General features: G+C 37.4%; 1 protein-coding gene across 1 annotated transcript in view; it reads left to right on the forward strand.

Moving 5' to 3' along the window:
- Window positions 1-20,561, forward strand: part of EYS (eyes shut homolog) — an 873,960-nt gene that overhangs the window by 229,010 nt on the left and 624,389 nt on the right. Inside the window, exons 12-14 of the mRNA XM_027809136.2 lie at window positions 239-352; window positions 2,243-2,365; window positions 15,801-15,905. Of these exons, the coding sequence (XP_027664937.2) occupies window positions 239-352; window positions 2,243-2,365; window positions 15,801-15,905 (342 nt within the window). The remainder of the gene's footprint in view (window positions 1-238; window positions 353-2,242; window positions 2,366-15,800; window positions 15,906-20,561) is intronic.

The raw sequence follows: 20,561 nt of genomic DNA on the forward strand, positions 1-20,561 counted from the left end.
TGTAATATCAAGTAAGAAATGAGTGAAATTTCATTCTTTGTAAATAAAATACAGAAGCTCTGACTTCCAGTTTAATTTTTCAGCGGAATATGGATTGTAACACATCTTGGTTTAAATTACAGAACAACATTTGGAATAAAAGTTTCATGTTAATAGAACTCATAAAGATGAAGAAAATCATTGTTAATAGAACTCATAAAGATGAAGAAAATCAAAGCTCATCTTGCTTCCTTTGCAGGTTTTTCAGGCCAGTACTGTGAAATAAAAGTGAATGCATGTGATTCAGCTCCCTGCTTGAATGGTGCTGTCTGTCAGAATTATGTCAACGGCTATGATTGTTTTTGCCCTGAAGGTAAGTTGTTCAAAATAATTTATTTTTATTATCTTTGACAATTTTCAAAATTGCCTGCAGTCTGCAAAACATCTTCTTGACAGATTTCAAACCCATTGTTAAGATTTTATTTCTATGTAGGTTATTCATTCTTTTCTGGTCTCATTTGCATCTTTGTCCACCAAGGCACCCAATAAAACAAGCATCTCATTAGAATACACACAGATATACTTGCAAGCGCTACTTTTTTTCAGACAGAAGCTCATGATTTTAGCAAAGTCTGAAGGAGTGGAGAAAACACAAATGAGCAGGATGGGAAATCCACAGAAAATGTAATCAATAAACCTACAAAGATATTTTATCCTGATGTACTAACTTGCAGCTTTATGACTGAACATAGTAAGAAAATTACAATGGCCATAATAATGACTGTAATATATCTTCCATACAAAAATCTATTAGAACTTTTGCAGACAAAAATAATGTGATTTTCAGCACTTTTGGTCTGTTTCTTTAAAAAATGCGCATTGCTCAGTGTTATCTGAAGTGAATGAATGAATGAGTGGTTTCAAGAAAAAAAGTACTTAAAGTAAAATGCTTTAAAAGATTTAAAATTACAGTGTCTTTCTGAAATACTTTCACAAATGGGTTTCTTCTGAATATTTGTATGCTTTTTTTTAAGTTAGATTTTTAGTTAAAAATAAAGTCAAGGTTGTGATTTATAACCTGGTATTTTTTCTCTGCATTTTAAATGATCTTATATTTGTTTGATTTTAATCTTCACATAAAACTGGTTTTTAAGTATGGAGTAATGGTCAGGTGATTTCATAGCTTACAATATTTTAGGTATTTATACATTAATACAAGCATTCTAGTAATAAGTTCAGAAACTCATCAAAAATATGAAATTGCTACAAATAATTCTCATAAGTACAGCCTCTGCCATTAGCAAGCTCAAATTAGAAGCCAAAACAGATATTAGATGGCAGTTGAAAATTAAGCTTGGAAAAGATCATTCTGCTGTTTAGTCTGCCTGACCACCTTATAGAAAAATAATTCTTGGCATCCACATTGGTGATTTTGTGGCTTACTTGTTACCTGTCAGACATGGGTCTGATTAAACTCTAAATGCAAATGAGAACTGTTACTGTATATATTATTAATGAACTAAGGGTAATTCCAAAGTTTAATGACTTAGGGATCAGTGGAAATTGGTTCCATGGTCAGTTTGAGAAATTATGGGAATATGCCTTGCACTGAGGGTGCTGATAGCTTAGCATTAGTCATGGTCTTCCTGCAGCCATGGCCTGTGACAGCACTAATGATAGTCATTTTGTAGCATGACCGTGAATTAGAATACATTTACAAGAGCATAAAATGTCAGATATTGGAATGGACATTCTCCAGCAATTTCAAGTACAAAAAAACACTGTTGGACTTCTGAATTTGCTAAAGGTCACTATGACACAAGAAACAAATACAGAAAAAGTAGAGAAGTAACTATGAGAATTAAAGAGAGATTTTTAAAGCTATAGTCAAATGTCCAAATCCCAGCATCACTTGCCTTTGCCTGCAATGTTCTCAAAATGGCAGAAGATATATAGATTCTTAAGTCTCTGCTAAACAAAAAGTTCAACTAGATTAATGAAAATATTGAATCTTAAATTTGTTCTTTCAATTATTAGCTGCTTTTAAAGTATATTTGATGGTCAAATGTGTTTTCATATTAATAACAATGCAGAAAAAGCTTTTAGAAGGATCCTCCAACAAGACTTCAAGACAATTTTATTACAAGACTAAATTGCAAACAATCCATCTTTTTTTAGAAAAAGAGACCCAAAGATATGCTTTAGAAAAGAAGGCACATATACAGCAGACTAATACATAGCTCTCTGTTTTTTTCCAACCAAGGTTTTGAAGGTCTGAACTGTGAAATCAACTTTGATGAGTGCACTTATGGCTTCTGTAAAAGCAATTCAACTTGTTTAGACTTGGTTGCAGACTACAGCTGTGTTTGTCCTCCAGGATTCACTGGTAAGATTTATTTTAAATCTGGAAAAGACAGTAAATAGTTAAACTTTTTATTTCCTTTTCTGAAACTAAAACAGACTTTTTAACTGCATTTTGTTCAGTGTTTTAGCATTAATAAAACTAAATTCAACTCAGTGTTCTGTTCTATTGATTATCTGCTTTAATTTCCTTATTAATATGATAAAAATTGAAAGCAGCATGTGTGCAGTTTGATTAATTGAAGGAAAGTAAAACTGCATTTTGCCTAGAAAAAAAAAGTGTTCAGAAACACCTAGTCTATGAAAAAAAAGGTGAGTAATGATAGCTATAGCTGGTGCTGTTTGTCTTCAGAAAACCATATCACAGCCATACTTGATTGAGATAGAAATGAGAATACAGTTTTAGCAGGAGGACACTTTGTTCTTTTTAAGAAAGATGCCATCAGATCCTTATCTTAAATAGCTTGTAAATTGCTTAAGTATTTGTGTGTCTAACAGGTTTAAGAAAATAGCTCTTGCATCAGGAGCAGTCTTCATGGCCCTACTTTCTGCCAGAAGCAGCTAACAGGATCATGGGGAAATCAATAAAACTGTCTTGAAAAATATGCCATCTTAACAACTAATATACTGAGATGTCAGGGACTGGAACACGCTGCCTTTCAGCTGCTGATTTCAGAGAGGCAAATGGAACAGCATTAGTCATAAGCAGTTAACAGGTAGACAAGCAGTGGCAGTCTCAGAACTTATGCACAGTTTAGTGGGTGTTGTAATAAAAAGATAAACAGATATATACAGAGAGCTCAAAATCCGTGGTTACCAATGGAGAGGAAAGAAAAAATGATAGAGATCTACTATAGAGAAATGAAAGGCTGCACATAAAGCAACGAAGGATGAGGAGACAAAATGAAGTTGGAAGTAAGCAGGGTATTTCAGGTTAATAGTAACACCAGTGACATCCTGTTAAGGAGCACTTCATACATGTTTTGTTGATGGTTAAAAACAGGCAGATGGGACATAAGGAATGTAAGATGATACACAGAGATTTAGAATCTGTCAAAGTGATAATAGGTACAGTTCCCACAGACGTCTGTGATTTTGCTTGGTTTGTGCCAACCTATTCTAATATTATTCAGCATTGCAAAACTGAAATGTGCTCTATATCCTACAAGATCACATTCTCCTTTATCTTTGATAACTGGCTTTGCCGTCATAAGCTTGCATAGTAGATGCCTACTATGTGTCAATCATGAAAATAATGGAGGTAATTACAAAGTATTTGTGCACGTAAATAGAAGCATTTTTATTTTAACTTCTAAACATAATTTTAAAAGAAGGAACTTTAAAAACATACTGCTATACTGCAAGGGTCAAAATGGAAAACATTTACCTTTTCTGTAGTAGGTTGTAGTCAGTTTGACCTAGGGAACGGAGAAAAAGCTGCTCTTTTGAAAATACAGCTACACTACTTTGGGATATGATGGAAGGCACATTAAAGAACCAGAACTATAAACTAATGTGTGGTTGTCACCAAGGCAGCCTGGAACAGGGCATGTTCTCCTTAGAAGGAACACTTTATCCTAGATTTATACTGATGTAAACAGTTTGCCACTAATGTATCTGTTCATTCCAAGATAAAAAGGAGTCAAGATCTGTCAACAGTAAGACAGTTACCAGTGGGTTGTGGGCAGCTTTTAAGGGATACTTCTAGGTCTATGTTGAAGTCATAGAAGTTCACATGACACCATAACAGGCCATTATGAAAAGGCTCTATTTTCACCTGCCTTTCCTGTGTGAAAGACTTTTCTTCCTGAATGTGCTATTGTTCTCACTTCATACTGGCTTTTCTGTGAGACAGGACAGCTCACACAAGGAAACAAATCAGCCAGTCTACTGACTGGAATTGGAAGTGAGGATCCTCCTGATTTCACTGAATAATATGCTCTGTGCTCACGCTGTTTGTATAGAAAATGCATAGTCAGCCATTGTGGATGTCATTAGGTCTGCTGTCTCCAGGCCTTCCAACAACTGCTTCAGCCTCCCTAAAAAGAATCCTTAATGCAAAATGCTGAATATGTGAGCTTCTATCTTCTAAAAAAAGCAAACAGTGATAAAAGAATATTTGATGTCCTTCTGAGTTCTAGATGTAAATGGCCCAAGAAGATCTTGTCGTAGTAACAGTGATACACTCAAAACCTTTTTAAGTGCAAAAGGAAACATAGCGTATATATAGGAATTTTCTGTTTATCCAGTTAATATTTAAGCAGTGTAGAAACCCATATTATATAATGAAGTAGCAAAGCACCATTAACAGCACAGTCAAAACTGTTATACCAGAAAACTTACTAATATATACCCATTTTCTTTGGTGTTATGTTCAACTTTCCAATGTTCTTCTGGGTCCTACAGTTGGCAGTTTCAGTCTTTTCAAGTAGGATTTCAAGTAGGATTGGGGGAGTTTAAGCCTTAACCATTAGTATCTTGAGCCCTTTCCCAAGAGAAAGGTGATATTCCTGGTGGGGGTTTCTTCCTCCTTAGTGAGGGTTCCAGCTGGAGTAATTTTCATACATTTTCTCATCCAGCCTGTCTCCTTCTTCTGCACCCCCACCCTAGCCCCATGCACGCAAAGGGCTATGGTTTGTCAGTCAGTGACAGTGACACCTCCACCCCAGAGGAGCCACCCCCAGAGCTGGAGCTGGAGCAGAGGAGCAGTGGTCACTGGCCTCAGTGCAGGGGTTAAACCAGTGACACCCAGCTCAGGCCATGGTGGGGCTGAGCCCTGCACTGCCAGGTCAGGACACAACCAGGAATCCCCCTGCTGAGGGCAAAAATCGTATTTACTTGGCTACAGCTGTAAGACCTGACTACATGGAGGCACAAGTTGGAAAGTTCATCAGCAGATCTTCTAACTCCCTGTTGATCACATCTTGTATTTTCCTGATAAGACTTGATCAAGGAAGTGAAATTTGAAAAAAATCCTGTAAATATACAGGGCTGATTTCTTCTTTGCAGTTTTTTTTTCCAACACATTTTTGTTTTCCTAGCATGTTAAAAGGCATTTCCAAATAAAGTTTAGCTTTAGCATCCAAGCTTCTCGGGTACGTAAACTTTCTCCGGTCTAGTTGTTTGCTTGCCTTGCTGTTTGCTATCTCTGTGCCTGGCAGCATCACTCTATTTTGGTGTTGCACACCTTGTGCATGAATGCTTTCTTGGAAGGACAGTGTTGGACAGGAGGGAGACAGCTGTCTGTTTGAATGGCCTTGGCTGTGGTGCTCCACAGGCAGTGGAACTTGTTCCTTCCCTGGGAGCAAAGCTGGGAAGAGGTGATACCATGCATCCAGCAGGGAGCAGGCCTGGATGGAGGGAGCATGACAGGCACACCCAAAACACCTGACAGAGTCCTGAGAGGAGCAGGGAGTCTTGCTGGCAGCTTTGCAATTTGATGCATGGAGGTGCCTTTACTCTGAGCAAGCTAGGCATGCAGAGAGAAGCAGCTCCTGAGAAAGAGAAGGCTTTCTCTCTCTATGTCACATAAATCAAAGCTCGGTCTCAGATGCCCTCCTCTGGGAGCTGGCATACAGAGGACCACTGTAATTATCCCATAGTAAAGAGCTACCGAACAAGTGGACAGATGGCGGCACTGCCACTTCCTTCCCTCACGATATTTTGTTCAATTTTGCCAGTTAGAGGGTTTCAAGAGTGTCTGGCAGTTGAGATAAAGGCAGCCCAGGTCTGTTAACCTGGCAGGCTTCAAAAATTAGAAAAAGACTTGCTAATTCTGGGCTTTATCAGAACCTGAAGATAGGTGAAGTAGGGAATTTTAATATCGAACTGTAGGACACCCTTAGTACCTTAAGTAGTAGATACCATCAATCAAAGCATCAATCTGGTGGTCTGGTATTGAATTCACCAGTGATACAGAAGGATGAGGCAATTTTATGAATGGTCGGTTACTGACCATTTTCATTATTTGGTTGGATTTTCCCTAGTAATGTAAGTAACTGGAACCCAAGAATTTTCTAAGTGGATGTTCAGGGATGAGAAGGCATGATTGTTTTAATTAATTTAATTAATTTAACACTCAAATACGTGACAGGATTACATTTTGTCCATTGTAAATCCTTTGCCTATTTTGAATTTTAGAAGATATTATTGATCAAATGTACTTCAAAACTGTGCACGTGTGCTCAAGTGTAGAAGTGATTCCTATACTAATAAGGTGACACCAGTGAACACTGTGTAGAAAAAACATGATTCCAAAGTGATTTTTATTTTAGCACTTAACACTGAATTTTGTTGTAATTTATATGCATGAGATCCTTAATCTGACTTTCTCATACCATGGTCCTTATGAATTCTTCATGTGTAACATGGTCCTTGTTTTAGGTTTTGCCTGTGTCTCATTCATGTTTATCATTATCATGAGTCAGTATGAATCAACAGGCAAAATCTGCTATCAGTTACCTGTTGACTTAATAAGTAGGATTTACACAGCACACTAAATAAATTTGCAAGTTCTTTAATATGCTTTCTGAAGATCTTTTTATATAATTTCCTTTGGCATGTCTAACCCTATGTGCTTTAAAATCCTGTAGTAGCTATTGTGGCTAAACAAGTGGTCCCCGCAACACTGAACATCTGAGACCCAAAATTATAAATGGATGTGCAGTGTCTTCTAGATCAACTCACTCCATCATGAGGCAAAAGGTGACACCTTTTACTGTGCTTTCAAAAATATTTTACCATGCATTCTTTTTCTACAGTTTTCTAAGCTTTGTTTTCAGTCAGTCTGCAAAAGCTGTTCTATTTTAGGCAGCTTTTGGCTGACCCAGATGTTTTTAGTTAGTATCAGGACCACTGCACAGTTTAAAATCATCAAGTTACAGCATCCTCTGTTCTCCACTAATCATCTTCAGTCCTGTCCTCAACGATTCAAAGGCAAGAACTGGCCTGAGAAATCTATTGATACTTACCCATCTTCAGAGTCAGTAGCAGATACTCAGTCTCTCTTGCATCTCATGCATCAGATTATTGTTCCATGTCAATGGCCCTTACCGAGCAGCCCAGAAGCCAGGTATTCTCTTCTCTTGTGTCCCCTAAGGACCCAGTTTATGTAAACATGACTGTGCCTGATGTCTAGTCAAAGCCTAAGGTTTTTCAAACCAACCCAAAACCTGGAAGCTGCAGACTGAAGCTGGGGGGATGGTTCCCCTGGCTTCTGGCCAGCAGAACTCTGACTCACAGTGGGGCCATGGTGGCATGACAGCAAAAGGCTGCTGGCCTTTCCCCCTGCTCAGCTGGGGCAGTGCCGATGGGATGCTGGTTTTCAGAAATGCTCCAGAAAGCGGGCTGCCAAGGGCAAGCTTCCTACCGCTGGGCATGCAGACTTAATGTACTGGAAAATAAACACTATTTATGCATACATGGAAATGTATTCAATAAGTATTTCTGTGGTTATTAGAGAATGTTTATTGTCACGTCATGTGTAAGTGTACCTGCTTCCCCTGGAAGGAATTCAGGTTAGAACGCTAAGTGGAAAAAAAAAAAAAAAAGATCAGTAGAGTGCAGAAAATTCTGCTTAAGTTTCATCATGCTGCAAATTACATTACATAAGGATTTTTATAAACTAATACATAAAAACTATTGAATTGCATGAAAGAAAAACAAATCAATTATAATTCAGTAGCAATGTTTTTCCAGTCATCTAAAAAATAAGCAAAGTCTCCTCTGCTTTTTTTTTTTTTTTTTTTTGGGGGGGGGGGGGATGGAGATGGGGTGAGAAATCAAACGGTACATTTCTTCATTTCTTCAGTAGTTTTCTGTCTGCAAATACGGAACATGATTTTTTTTCCTGTAGAAGGTGAATAGTAACATTTTGAAACATCTGAAAAAGATAAGCTAAATCTTCAAACAAAAATTTAATTAACTTATATGGGATTTACTTTATCATTGTTCTACTGGTGGAGTAATGAGATTATTTTTGTACCTAACTTTTTCCTCTTTATTTTAGATATAATGTTTTCGTTTTTTTTCAATAGTTACGTTACTTGTCATGCATAATATAGTGTATATAGAACATACAGGAATATATTTCTGGGTGTGACTGTGTATTTAATTAATTTTAGATAAATTGGAACACAATCATTTAATATGAATAGGTTTGGTTTTTAATAAAAAAATGTTGTCAGTTGCTGGAAGATCCTAATCAAATAAAAAATGAAAAGCATGAAAAGCAATCATGTCTAGAAAAGCTCATACAGTGATTAAAGTACACACAGAAGACTCTGGAAAAAATGTTTGAAATTCTTAGTCTTCCTAAGTTACTGTGGGAAATCAACCACATTTTTCCTTAACTCAATATTTTTCCCACAAACTATTTCTTTTCTCTTGTTCTTTGCATGTGTCTTCTATTCATGTTCTAAGCAGTTAAGATCATGGATGCCATCATGCTATGAACAGTAATATGCCAGAACAGTGAGCACAATTTTTACTTTTTACATCTGAGTGCACCTGTAAACATAACATATGGATATCAAGACAGAATTTCCAACTGCATCAAGATATTTATTATAACTGCCTCAATTAACTTGTTAGGACTAAACTTTCTTTTATGACAAGAGCAATCGGTGAATTAACGCTGACAAAAGAAAATCTGCCTCCAGCCAGCTTCTCCAGTGCATATTTTCCATCCCTCCCAGATAGTTTGTTAATGAAGTTGAGAAACAGAAGTGGCATCTTACATAAGAATGGTTTTTTCTAGGTTTTTTTTTATAGCAGCCAGTTCCTCTTCTGAAAAAAAATCCACTGAATCATTGATGTTGGAGAAAGTCTGTCGTTCAACACTGCCTTTGCAATACTAGCTAGCATTGTACCAGGGGTTTTGTTACTAAATTATATCTAGTGAAACAATTTACCTTTGGGTACCCTTTTCTTTGACTAAGTCATACTACAAAAGGCATGAGACTATTAGTTTTAGTATGACTGCACTAAGTAGTACCCATATTTGATGCCATCTTCAGTATGTTGTTGACTACACTCTTTGGCCTTTTCCTTTCTCCTGATTTTTTTTTTTTTTACACCTTTCTTTTCCTCAGTTCTGTAATTCCTTATAACTGACTTTTCTGTATTTGAGACATTTTACGTATGTTAGGCATTTGTTCTTTGTCCATTTTTTATCCTTAAAACTGTTTTTGCCCAGATTCTGTGTTTGCTTCACTACCAGTAACCGGCCGCAGGTGAGCTATTAATAACCTTGGAGTCCCCAGTACCATCCTACAAATGCAGCTCCAAGCCCTCTGCTCCTGCCCCTGTACCCTTTTGCGCTGCAACGTGGCTCTAGGGTCATAATTAGTTCATTCTATACAGCGTAACTGCTTATTCCTGTCCACGTCTTATTAACAATAAGCATAACGTGACACAATTTACAAAATTAAGGAAGACTAAAACAAATGAAGCGAGATCTACCTGGCCACTAGACAAGTCCTGAGGCCTCTGCTGTTAGCTTGACAGCAGCTCTGCAGCCTGACACTAGCAATGGCAATGCTGTACCTACTGGGCTGCAGGGCTACAGTGTGATAGCAGGGACATTACCCCACAGCTTAACTCACTTCACTGAAACAGTAAGTTGACCAGATAATACTGCTTGCCCGGATCTGAGGAGTCTTGAGGAACAAGGGGGGAAAGTGCTAAATGCAAAGTGATGTTTTTAAAGCTGTTTATACACTTTTTATAAGATTTTTTTTTTTCCTTGGCACTTTTGTAGTCAGGCAAGAGACAGAACTGCATAGCAGCAAAGCAGCACCTGACAGCCAGTTTTCCTAGGAACCTCCAGAACCTCCAAGGACAGCACATTCACATTTCATATGATGACAATGATTCTACAGAGCCCAGCTGCCTTGGGGTGGGCTACTGCTGTCACAGAAATATCTGGCTCACAAAATTGTCTTGATGGTTTCCCCAGAAAGCCCCATAGAAGGCTACAGGATAAGCAAATTTATTCTGGAAGTCTTGTAACAACCCATAGATTGCTGGATGTATGCTCTACATTAGGTCTGTATACCAGAAGGCAGTTAATTGCCCATTAACCACCTTGTACTGAACCTAATTACTTAGTTTTGATTAAAGCACACAATGAATCCAAAAGCATTCAATCCTGATTTGAATGCATGAAAAGAAGTCAGAATTTCACTGGCATTTTTTTCTAGTGGTAATCACCATCATTTAGAAGTTTATATTAAATATTTTATTTAAATTTTTGTCTTCAACTTGGAGCTATTGCATCTCATTACCTTTTCTACACAAAATGAAAGTGTCTTTTGCTAACCAAGTATTTTCTCTTTGTAAAGACACTTATACACTGTAATCAAGTCACTTCTTGTTTTTGTTTGTTCTAAATGAAACAGATGGAGCTCTTTAAGCCTTTGCCGACAGCGTGCTTTCTTCAGTTGTTGAGTAAATAGTGTAGCTTTTCCTGCATCCTTCCCACTTATTTTTAAATATGGAACATTGTAGTCAATGTTTAATGTAGAGGTGTTTTACACATCAATATTCTTTCTTGGGTTTTTTTTAAATACATCTGAGAATATTTTTTTTTCTCACAGCACTGCAATAGGGCTTACATGCTGAGGTGTTCAACAGTCCTTTTCAGATCCCTTTTGTTGTCCCTTCACATACGGTTCAGCTGCAGTTAGTAGCTATGACCTATGTATCTTTTCCTTTGCTTGTATCTGGCAGCTGCAAGTGACCAGAAATGACCTGCAGGACATTGAAAAATGTGCTTTTTAACTAAACAAAAGTTATCACAACATTTCAGTTAGTGCATGTGCTGGCTCTCCTGCAGAAGGGAGATACAGGAATGGAAGCCAGTGGAAATGCAGAGTCTGTTTGAAAGTCAGTGTTGAAATAATAGAGTAAGGGCTTTTCACATTCACCTACCAAAAAAGAGGCTCAGGGAAGTATGAAATGGCTCATTTGTCTCATTATGATTTTCTCATGAGAAAGGCTAGAGGGGTGAATATAGGTTGAATGTGCCAAAAGCTGTACTGCTCTCTTTGTAAGAGTAGGACTTTCCATCTATCCCTCTGTATTTTTAACCATGTTCATTTATGGTGCACATGAAGAATGTGTTTGCCTCTGCCTTCTAGTGATAATATTTTTATCCTCTGCTTTTCTTGCCTACCACATGCTTGGACTCACCTCTGTCTTACCTAATACAGGAATGTGTTTTGATGGAGAGACAAAGTGAAGACAGGTTTGGATAGAAGCAGTAGGTTCCAAAGTGGGAGCTCTGATACCACACACCAAGTAACTTAAGACCTTTAGTCTGCCAGGAGGCAAACTCACTACATGAACATAAAACCCTTTGGACCTTCTTCAGTGTTATAAGTGGTGTGTATGCCCTGTAAATAATCATAACACTACAGCAAAACACTAAAGATCATCTAGTCCACCTTCATCACAGCAGAAAACATATACTATACTATGTCATTTTCTCACTTGTATTTGTCTTACCTTAAAGAAATCCAACACCATTCCCTGTTTTCCTCAGGCAATCTTTCCAGTGTGATATTATGCTAATCATTAGGAGTTCCTTACCATTTAATCCGACTTTCACTGCAGTTTAAATGCATTACTTTTTACCCTGTCTGCTATGAACACAGAGAACTAAAGATATTTGCAAAAGCTTGTTCTTATTTTATGATGGTCATCACATTTCTATTCAAATCTTCCTTGTTTACACTTTACAGACCCATTCCTTTTCTTTATCCTAAGATAAACGTATCAGGTTTTCAAGTACTTTCATTCCTATCATGCTTGTCTGGACTGTCTCCATGTGGCCCACATTTTTCTTGAATGCAGCTCACAGCACTGTGCAAAGCACTCCAAATGCAGCTTTACTCCAGCTAGATGAGAATGGAAGCATTATTTTATGCTTCTGACGGGCTATGTTCCTTTTTATTTATCCCAGCACATCAACTGACTTAACAAAATTCTGGAATTTGTTCCTACTTAAGTTGTGATTGATTTGCTGTATTATGATATCTTCTACTTGTTCCGATTGCGTAACATTTGTCATTTCAAACTCCAATTTGTACAAATTTATGAAGAACTCTAATCCTGTCCTCCAATGTATCTTTTTGTGTTGCCACCAGTAATCTTACTCTGTTGTCTGCCTTCCAGGCTGTTTTCGAAAAACTTTAGTAGAAATAGACAGACAGTAGACTTCTTTCAAAATCTGTGCAATTCATTCATCCAGTTTGGTAGTAAAACCACTGCTAACCCAATGTATGAATATGGCTTTCCAACATTTTTTACTCATTTGATAATATTTTCTTGTAGTTTGTATCTAGTCCAATTATCAGGATTTCACATGATAGCAGCAGAAATATTAGTGAAATCAGGGAGTATGACATGCTACTGTTTTTTTTTTTTACTTTTTTTTTAATCCACAAGGCCTGTAACTCTAGTGCAGAAGGGAACTGGTTTGCTTATATATGGATCAGTTTTTTATAAATAATTTTATATTTATAGGCTCTTACAAGTTATCAGTGTAGTAACTTTTTCCTATAATTTCTCCAGGAAATGAAATTACACAAATGGATCTATAATTTCACTGCTCTGTCTTTTACTCCTTTTTAAAGGCTGAGTTTATTGGTCTTTTACTCCTTTTTAAAGGCTGAGTTTATTGAGTCTTCAGGTACTTTACCTACCTTCCACAAGTTCACAAAGAAAACTACTGAGTTTTTAAACAGCTAGTACCCAAGGCTGAAGATCATCAGACTAGCATATCTGAACATCTAACTCATCTGATAATTCTCCAGCCTGCCTTCTCTGTTCAGCACTGAAGTTTTGCTCTTTAATCACAGGTATCAATTATGATAATGATCTGCTTGCTGCTGGCCTTTCTACTGATGATTGTAGCAAAAGAAACATTGAATAATTTGGCATGATTACCATTATCAGAAGCCATCCTTCTCCATTAAATAGCAAACCATACCTTTCCTTCATGTTTAATACAGTGTGATTTCTTGTTACCCTGACCATCCCATGATAGCTCCATCTTATTCAGTGCCTTTGCTGGTCTGATTTCCTGCCTACACACTTACACTGTACTTAGGTTATTCTTAGCAACTCGACCCATTTTTTGTTAGTTGGGCATTTTCATCCTTTGAAAACCAGGAAGTGGCCAGTTTGTCTCCTAATACTCAATGTCTTTCTCCCCAAAAAAGAAGATAATTTGTCCTGGTGTGTTGCAGAATGGCTGTGTGATCATGGCCATGACTCCCTTAAAGATCTTTGTGAAACAAAGTTAGCGTAAGTTAGCTGAAGCAGGCCTTGCAGCTATGCTGAGGCATGCTGATAAGGAAGCTGAGAAAAACACTGACCTTGCACAGAGCAGAAAAACAACTTTAAGGAAGCAAGTATGAAGAAACAAGGCGTAACCCGGACCCGCTGAAACCGCAAGTAGGAGGACGTATGAAAATGTAACCTTTAGAGCTTAGCCAATCAACAAATGACTAGTAGGCATAATTAACTGGAACTGTATATAAGACATAATCGCGCTGTAATAAATCGAAGCTTGCTTTATCACTCATATTGAGTCGGCCGCGTGCTTCCCCTCGCTCGTCGCACTGGTGTACTTAAAGCAAGCAGCAACTTTCTTAATTACCTTTTTACTTTAGTTCAGCCTCTCATCAGGTTTTACATTAAAAAAAATTCTGCATTCTTTACAATTTTTCTGAATTCCTTTGTTATTATTTTGTTCAATCCCGTCATCTCCTTTCTCATGGATCTTGATTGCTCTCACCCAAGTTACTGACATTCCTTTCTTCATATTCAGAGACCACTTTTCCCTTTTGCTTAGAATCAAATCCCAGAAAACCTGTTTGTAGTTGCCTTTTCCACTATTGCATGAAAAATTTTCCAACAGCACATTCAAAAATCTTTGTGTTTTTTAATAATGATTTCTTTCCAAAAATGACAATTTGGGAGGTAAAAGGACTCAAAGTCCTGTGTGTTCAAGGATTCTGGTAGTTGTTTATTTATTTAGATAAGTTAAAAAAAAAAAAGGCAAAACAAAACAAAAACACAACAAAACCCAAAGTAAAAAAATCTCAGCTTTCATTCAACTGGTTTTACTAGATTTTTGATCTGTAGTGAATCATAAAATACAGGAAATTACCTATGAGTGTGCAACACTTCCCACTTACTTTTTAAGTCTTACCTGGATTCTATGATTATCCTTTTCTAGAAGCTTCATCTTCCTTCCCCTTAAAGCCTCTTCTAAATAATTATTTTAGAGAAACAGTACAAAGAAGGGGTTTTTATCCTTCCCCTATCTTTTCGCCACTTTCTCTCCTACCCATTGGATTTGATTTTTACACAGATTCTATTTTTATCTGTGTAGCTCAAAGAACATCATACAGTTAAGGAAGACATAACTGCTGGGTGACACCATCTGCCAGCCATGCATATATTGCTGGAATTAATCTACAATTGTCTGAGCTCTGGTCATCCAAGAGGGAACCAAAGAAAGCCCACATGATCCTTTAATTCAGGAGCCCCTTAGACTGAAATTCCTGGGAGCCATCACCTACCTGGTATATCTGATTTGAGTGATACAAGGATCCTTCCTTTGCTTTCTGCGTAGAATACCAGCAACCATTCTGCTCGCTCACATCAGTGTCAGCTAGAGTTTTCCCTCTCTATTACTGGATTAGCTTATGGTATTCATGGGAGCTCTTAATTGCTATAGGTGTCCCTCGATTTTGGGTCCATTTTGGATCAAAAAGAACTCAGTATAATTTATACCAGACTAATGCTTACTATAAATGAATGCAGCACACAGTAGAAAGATGAGGGACTGTTGATTTTCTGTTGATTGGGATACCCAAGGTGTTAATTGTTTGCACAAAGCACCTATTATATTGTCTTGTAAATGTTCTCCACTATAGGTCTTCTATATGTTCTCCTATATTTTGTTGTTTCAGATTTGAATTAAATTGAATTACAGCTCAACTAAATCTCTTTAATAATAGAAAAAAAATGAAGAAATAGTTGAATGAATCTGTGGTTTTCTGTTGGGATCTGATAAATGGCTTCATCTAAATATGGAAGAAACTTTGAGAAATGTTTTTCCTTTATTGTTACTAAGGTTATTAGATCTCTAAAATAGTTTATAAAATGTGGCATATAATTCTAGTAATTATGATGTTGAGATGTAATGCTAGAATACACAAAGAATGTATTTGCAACTGTATCTCATATGTATTTAAAATTTAATTTGTAAACTATCAGCTATGATCTGTGAATAACTCTAGTTTTAAAGCTGTCAAACAGAAATAGTGTTTCCAACCTGGAAAAGTTAAATTATGCAGTTGTCAGCTGCACTATGAAGTCGCTTTTCTAGTTTCCCAAACCCAGTATGATTTATAGTTTTAATGTTTAATTTTCTTTTCTTTCAGACAAAAACTGTTCCACGGATATTGATGAATGTTCTTTCAAGCCCTGCAAAAATGGAGGCCGTTGTCATGATTTGATTGGTGAATTTTACTGTAGCTGTTTACCAGGTAAGAAGTCAGGTGATACTTAGGTGAAAAGTGGGATTCAAGAAAGAAATATAGTTTTTACAAGCACACAGCTAACTAGTCATTTATTTTTGCTTGAAAAGTGAGAAGGATCAAGCAGGTATTCTTTAAGCATTTCCTACAATTGCTATATGGCCAGCATCAGCAGAACTTGTTTTCAAAATCTAACTTGTGTACCAGAAGTCCTGCCTTGCAAAGTGATGCATGAAGAGTCTTACAAATCAGTCAACACTGTCAGTAGTATTCACCCCAGAATCTTTGAGGAATTCTGAATTTCTAACTCTTGACAAAAAATAATTTTCTTCCTTTCATGAACATAAAGGATTTTGTTCCCATCTTTTCTATTAGCAAAAGTTGTTTTTTAAGTTTCTTATGACATGCTGAAGAAAGAAAAAAAAAAAAACCAGGAAGAATTTATACAATAGTTACCGTAAGGGTTGCTGTGGTGGGTTGACCCTGCCTAAATGCCAGGTGTCCACCAAATCCATTCTATCTCTCCTCTCCTTAGCTGGGCAGGGGAGAGAAAATATAACAAAAGGCTCCTGGGTCAAGATGAGGACAGGGAGAGATCACTCACCAATTACTGTCATGGGCAAAACAGACCCAACTTAGAAAAATTAGTTTAATATTACCAATCAGAATCAGTGTAGGTTTATGAGAAATAAAAAACAAATCTTAAAACACCTTCCTCCCATCACTTTTTTCTTCCTGGGCTCAATTTTACTGTCAAATTCTATACCTTGTGTCATCTCCCCACAGCAGTGCAGGGGGACAGGGAGTGGGGGCTGCCATCAGTCTATCACACGCTGTCTCTGCTGCTCCTTCCTCCTCAGGGGAAGCTCCTCACACTCTGCCCTGGTTCCACTGTGGGGTCCTTCCCACAGCAGACCGTCCTCCACCAACTTCCCCAACATGAGCCCTTTCCATGGGGTGCAGATCTTAATGAATTTCCTTCCCATTTCCCATGGGGTCAACTAGTCTGGCCAGAAAATCTGCTCCAATGTGAACTGGCAGCTGCGTGATAATTAGTTGCTGGCTGGGGTTAAACCACGACAATAGTATGACTACATGTAGATGTTTTTTCCCTGCTTTCTTTATTGTGGGTCAACTAGTCGTCATCTGATTGGAAAGTAGCAAGTAAAATATGAAATGATAGTACTTAGTTGCATTTTTTCATACTCTTACATCACTTACATTGCACTAAACCTTGTTCTAGCATGTCAAATAAGCGTGTTCCTTTTACCATTATATAGCTAGTATTTGGACAGAAATAATTGCTTATAATGGATAAGAAAAAGAAGTGGTTAAAATTATTGTCCCTATAAGAACTATATATGTTTTTAAGCAAGAAATTTAAGAAGATATACAAGTTATTTCAAATCCAATGCATAAATAGTTTGAACATTAAGATTGGATTCTTATGTTGATGTAATAGGATAGTTTTACTTTTTAAATTACAAAGCCTGTGAGTAAATTTCATTACTCTTTCAATTGTCAATAAGCTCAATTTTACACTTCATTTTGGAAGAATATCTTGCTTTGTGCAATCACAAACACAACAATGAGTATGGAAATATCTGCCTACTTTACAGAACTGAAAAAAGTGCAATCATATGTATGAAATGATTATTGAAATGCTGTAAGAAGTACATATATGAATGAAAAAATGTATATAGTCTGAGAATTAATATTTTTAAACATTTGTTAGATAAAGAAATAACACATCTACTAAACACATGATGAAAATAAATTATTTAAATGATATTTATTCTAGGAAATAAACTAAGCATACTGGATTTGAAAGTAGAAAGCAAGAAGTTTCATAAATAAAAGTGGTATATAGTAATTATGTATCATAAGGACTACAAGCACAGAAAGCAGAAGAGCTAACACAGAAATACCAGTTGTCATAGCAGTTTCCAGGCTTTTCAAATGAACTGTAGGAAGTATCTCCTAGTATCCTCCTTTTTTTGAGCAACATCTTCTGGCAGGCTGCTGTACTGAGTGAAGAACAGCTTCTAGAGGCTTTTGCTTGTTTCCTGTTTGGAGAGTGCCCTTACACCATGTCTTCACCTGACTGCTAATAAGGGAGAGCCAAGCAACTACTCAGCTGAAGCTGCTTGGGGAGCAGATATAAATCTGGTAGATGGAAGCACAGGTTTTAAAGGGCAGGGAGTGGAGGCTTGCTGGTTGTTGAGGGTAATTCTTAGAACTATGTTCACAACTAATGTCCATGTAATGATTGTGGTCATGTGCTACAGTGTGGTCTCCAGCATCAGCTGAAGAAAATACCCAAAGCAAAACTGAAGCCTTGATGTAGGCAGTACTCCTGAAGCATGGTGTTGCCATGCAGGCTTTGGTCTGCAGACATTACTTCTTTCTGGGGTGGGAGTGATGGTGACCTTGTCTGTGAAAAAGGTGAGTAGACTGCACACCATCACAGAGGATAAATGCAGGACATCAATAAGGTCTTCCACACAGCCTGTAGAGGAAAAATTCTGAGCCACATAATGCAAGGAAGGATTGACAGCTGTAGATTGTGCTGAGAAGTGTAGCAGATAGTGACTCTCAGGGTGGGGGATGCCGGAAACATATGACTCCAGCAACAGAAGGAATATTCCTTTTTTGCCTGCACACCTGTGATTACTGAAGAGGTACAATGACCCAAGAGTAGATGAGGACAAAGTATAGGTATCAGAGAAGGCACTGAGGATTCACACAACTATTGGCATATCAGCCTAACCTCAGTCCCTGAGAAGGTTATAGAATAAATGTTCCTGGAAGCTGTGTGCAAGAACATGAAGGACTAGAAGGTGACTGGAAACAGTCACTGTGGATTTACCAAGGGTGAATCATGCCTAACCAATCTGGTAGCCTTCTATCACGAATTAACCAGCTCTGTGGATAAATTGACAGCAGTGGATGCAACTAACTTTAGCAAGGCTTTTAACATGACCTCCCAGAGTCATGCTGTTGTCAAGATGAGGTGTACAGACTGGAAAAGTAGACAGTAGGATGGGCTCAAAATTGGTTGGACCATTAAAGGATTTGTGATAAAAGGCACAAAGCCTAGTTGGTAGGTAGTGGCATTCATCATTGTTTAATACTGGAATCAAATCTGTCTAGTGTTTTTATTAGTGAATATTGGGTTACATTCTCAGGAAATTCACAGGTGAGATAAAACTGGGGCAAATGGTTGATATGCTGAAGGCTAGGATTTCTCTTCAGAGGGACTTTGACAGGCTGGAGAAACAGGTCAACAGTAATCTCAGAATTCAACAAATGCAAGTCCCACAGCTTTAAGAATAATCCCCTGCACCAGTAAAGCCTAGTGGCCAACTGGCTGGAAAGCAAAGCAGCTTTGCAAAGAATGACCTTGGGTCCTGGGGGTGTTGGTGTTCAAGCAGAACATGAGCCAGCTCATGTGTCCGTAGCAAAGAAGCATCCTGGGCTGCATTAGGAAGAGTGTAGCTAGCAAGTCTAGGGATGATTATTTTTCTTCTCATGACTTGTCAAAGTGCATCTGAAAGACCGTGCCTAAGTTTTGCATTCTCCACTAAAAGAAGGACATCGCCATATTGGGACAAGTCCAACAAAGAGCCATGAAGATGGCCAGGGTCCCGGAGAACCTGAGGTACAAAGAATGGCTGAGGTAATTGGACCTGTTCAGCCTGAAAAAAAGGCTAAGGAAATATTTTATTGATGTTTACAACTACCTCATAAGAGGATACAGGGAAGACAGAGCAAAGCTGTTCTCTAGAAATGAAAATTGTGGCAGAGCAAGAGGCAATGGACCCAAATTGGAATGCAGAACAATTCTGATTAGATATTAGGAAAAAAAAAAAAACAAACACATTTTGAAGGTGGTTAGCCATTGGAACAAATTGTCTGGAAAGCTTGTGGAATCCACATCCTTGGAGGCATGTTCAGATCTTGACAGGACAGTTCCCTGAACTAGCTGATCTAGCTGGTCTTGCTCTTAATGAGGATTAGACTAGATTGCCTGAAGAAGTCATTTCCCAAATAAATTATCTTGTGATTCTATTACTAAATAAGGAATCTTTGCCCAATTTTACGTATACTTTACAAATATAATACTTTAAGTTGAATTTGAACTACTTGTCCCTACACACAGTCTTTAAGACTGCAAGTATTTCAACCATACCTAAAAGTTTTCCATAATCTTAATTAGGGTGTTACCTTTTATCAATCATCTTTTTAGCTAAAAAAAAAAAAAAAAAAAGTGTTTGTTTATATGCAATGCTTTCCCAAAATCAGAATTTGTATGAATATTTTAAAACTTCCCAAATATAATGTTTTATCCTGTGTGTTACTTTAGCCTAAATACAATGGTTTTGCCATGCATAAATTTAGCCTTCCACTAGGAAATGGCTTCATATCTATACTGAATTTCACAAAGGATAAAACAAAATGAAAAACAAGTGTTATAGTGGTGTACTAAAAGGTTTATTACAACAGTAGTCTGTCATCTGGAAGCCTTGCCTTGAAATGGTGAAGTAGAGAAGCACAGTTTCAGAAAGAGGTGAGGAACCACTCTTTAAAGTTTAACTTCTCCCCAGGTAATCTGATATTTAAGGAAATATTAATGTAGAAGATGTTGGATTTGCGGAATATATT

This window comes from Falco cherrug, chromosome 6 (genome assembly GCF_023634085.1).
Source record: "Falco cherrug isolate bFalChe1 chromosome 6, bFalChe1.pri, whole genome shotgun sequence".
Taxonomy (NCBI): domain Eukaryota; kingdom Metazoa; phylum Chordata; class Aves; order Falconiformes; family Falconidae; genus Falco; species Falco cherrug.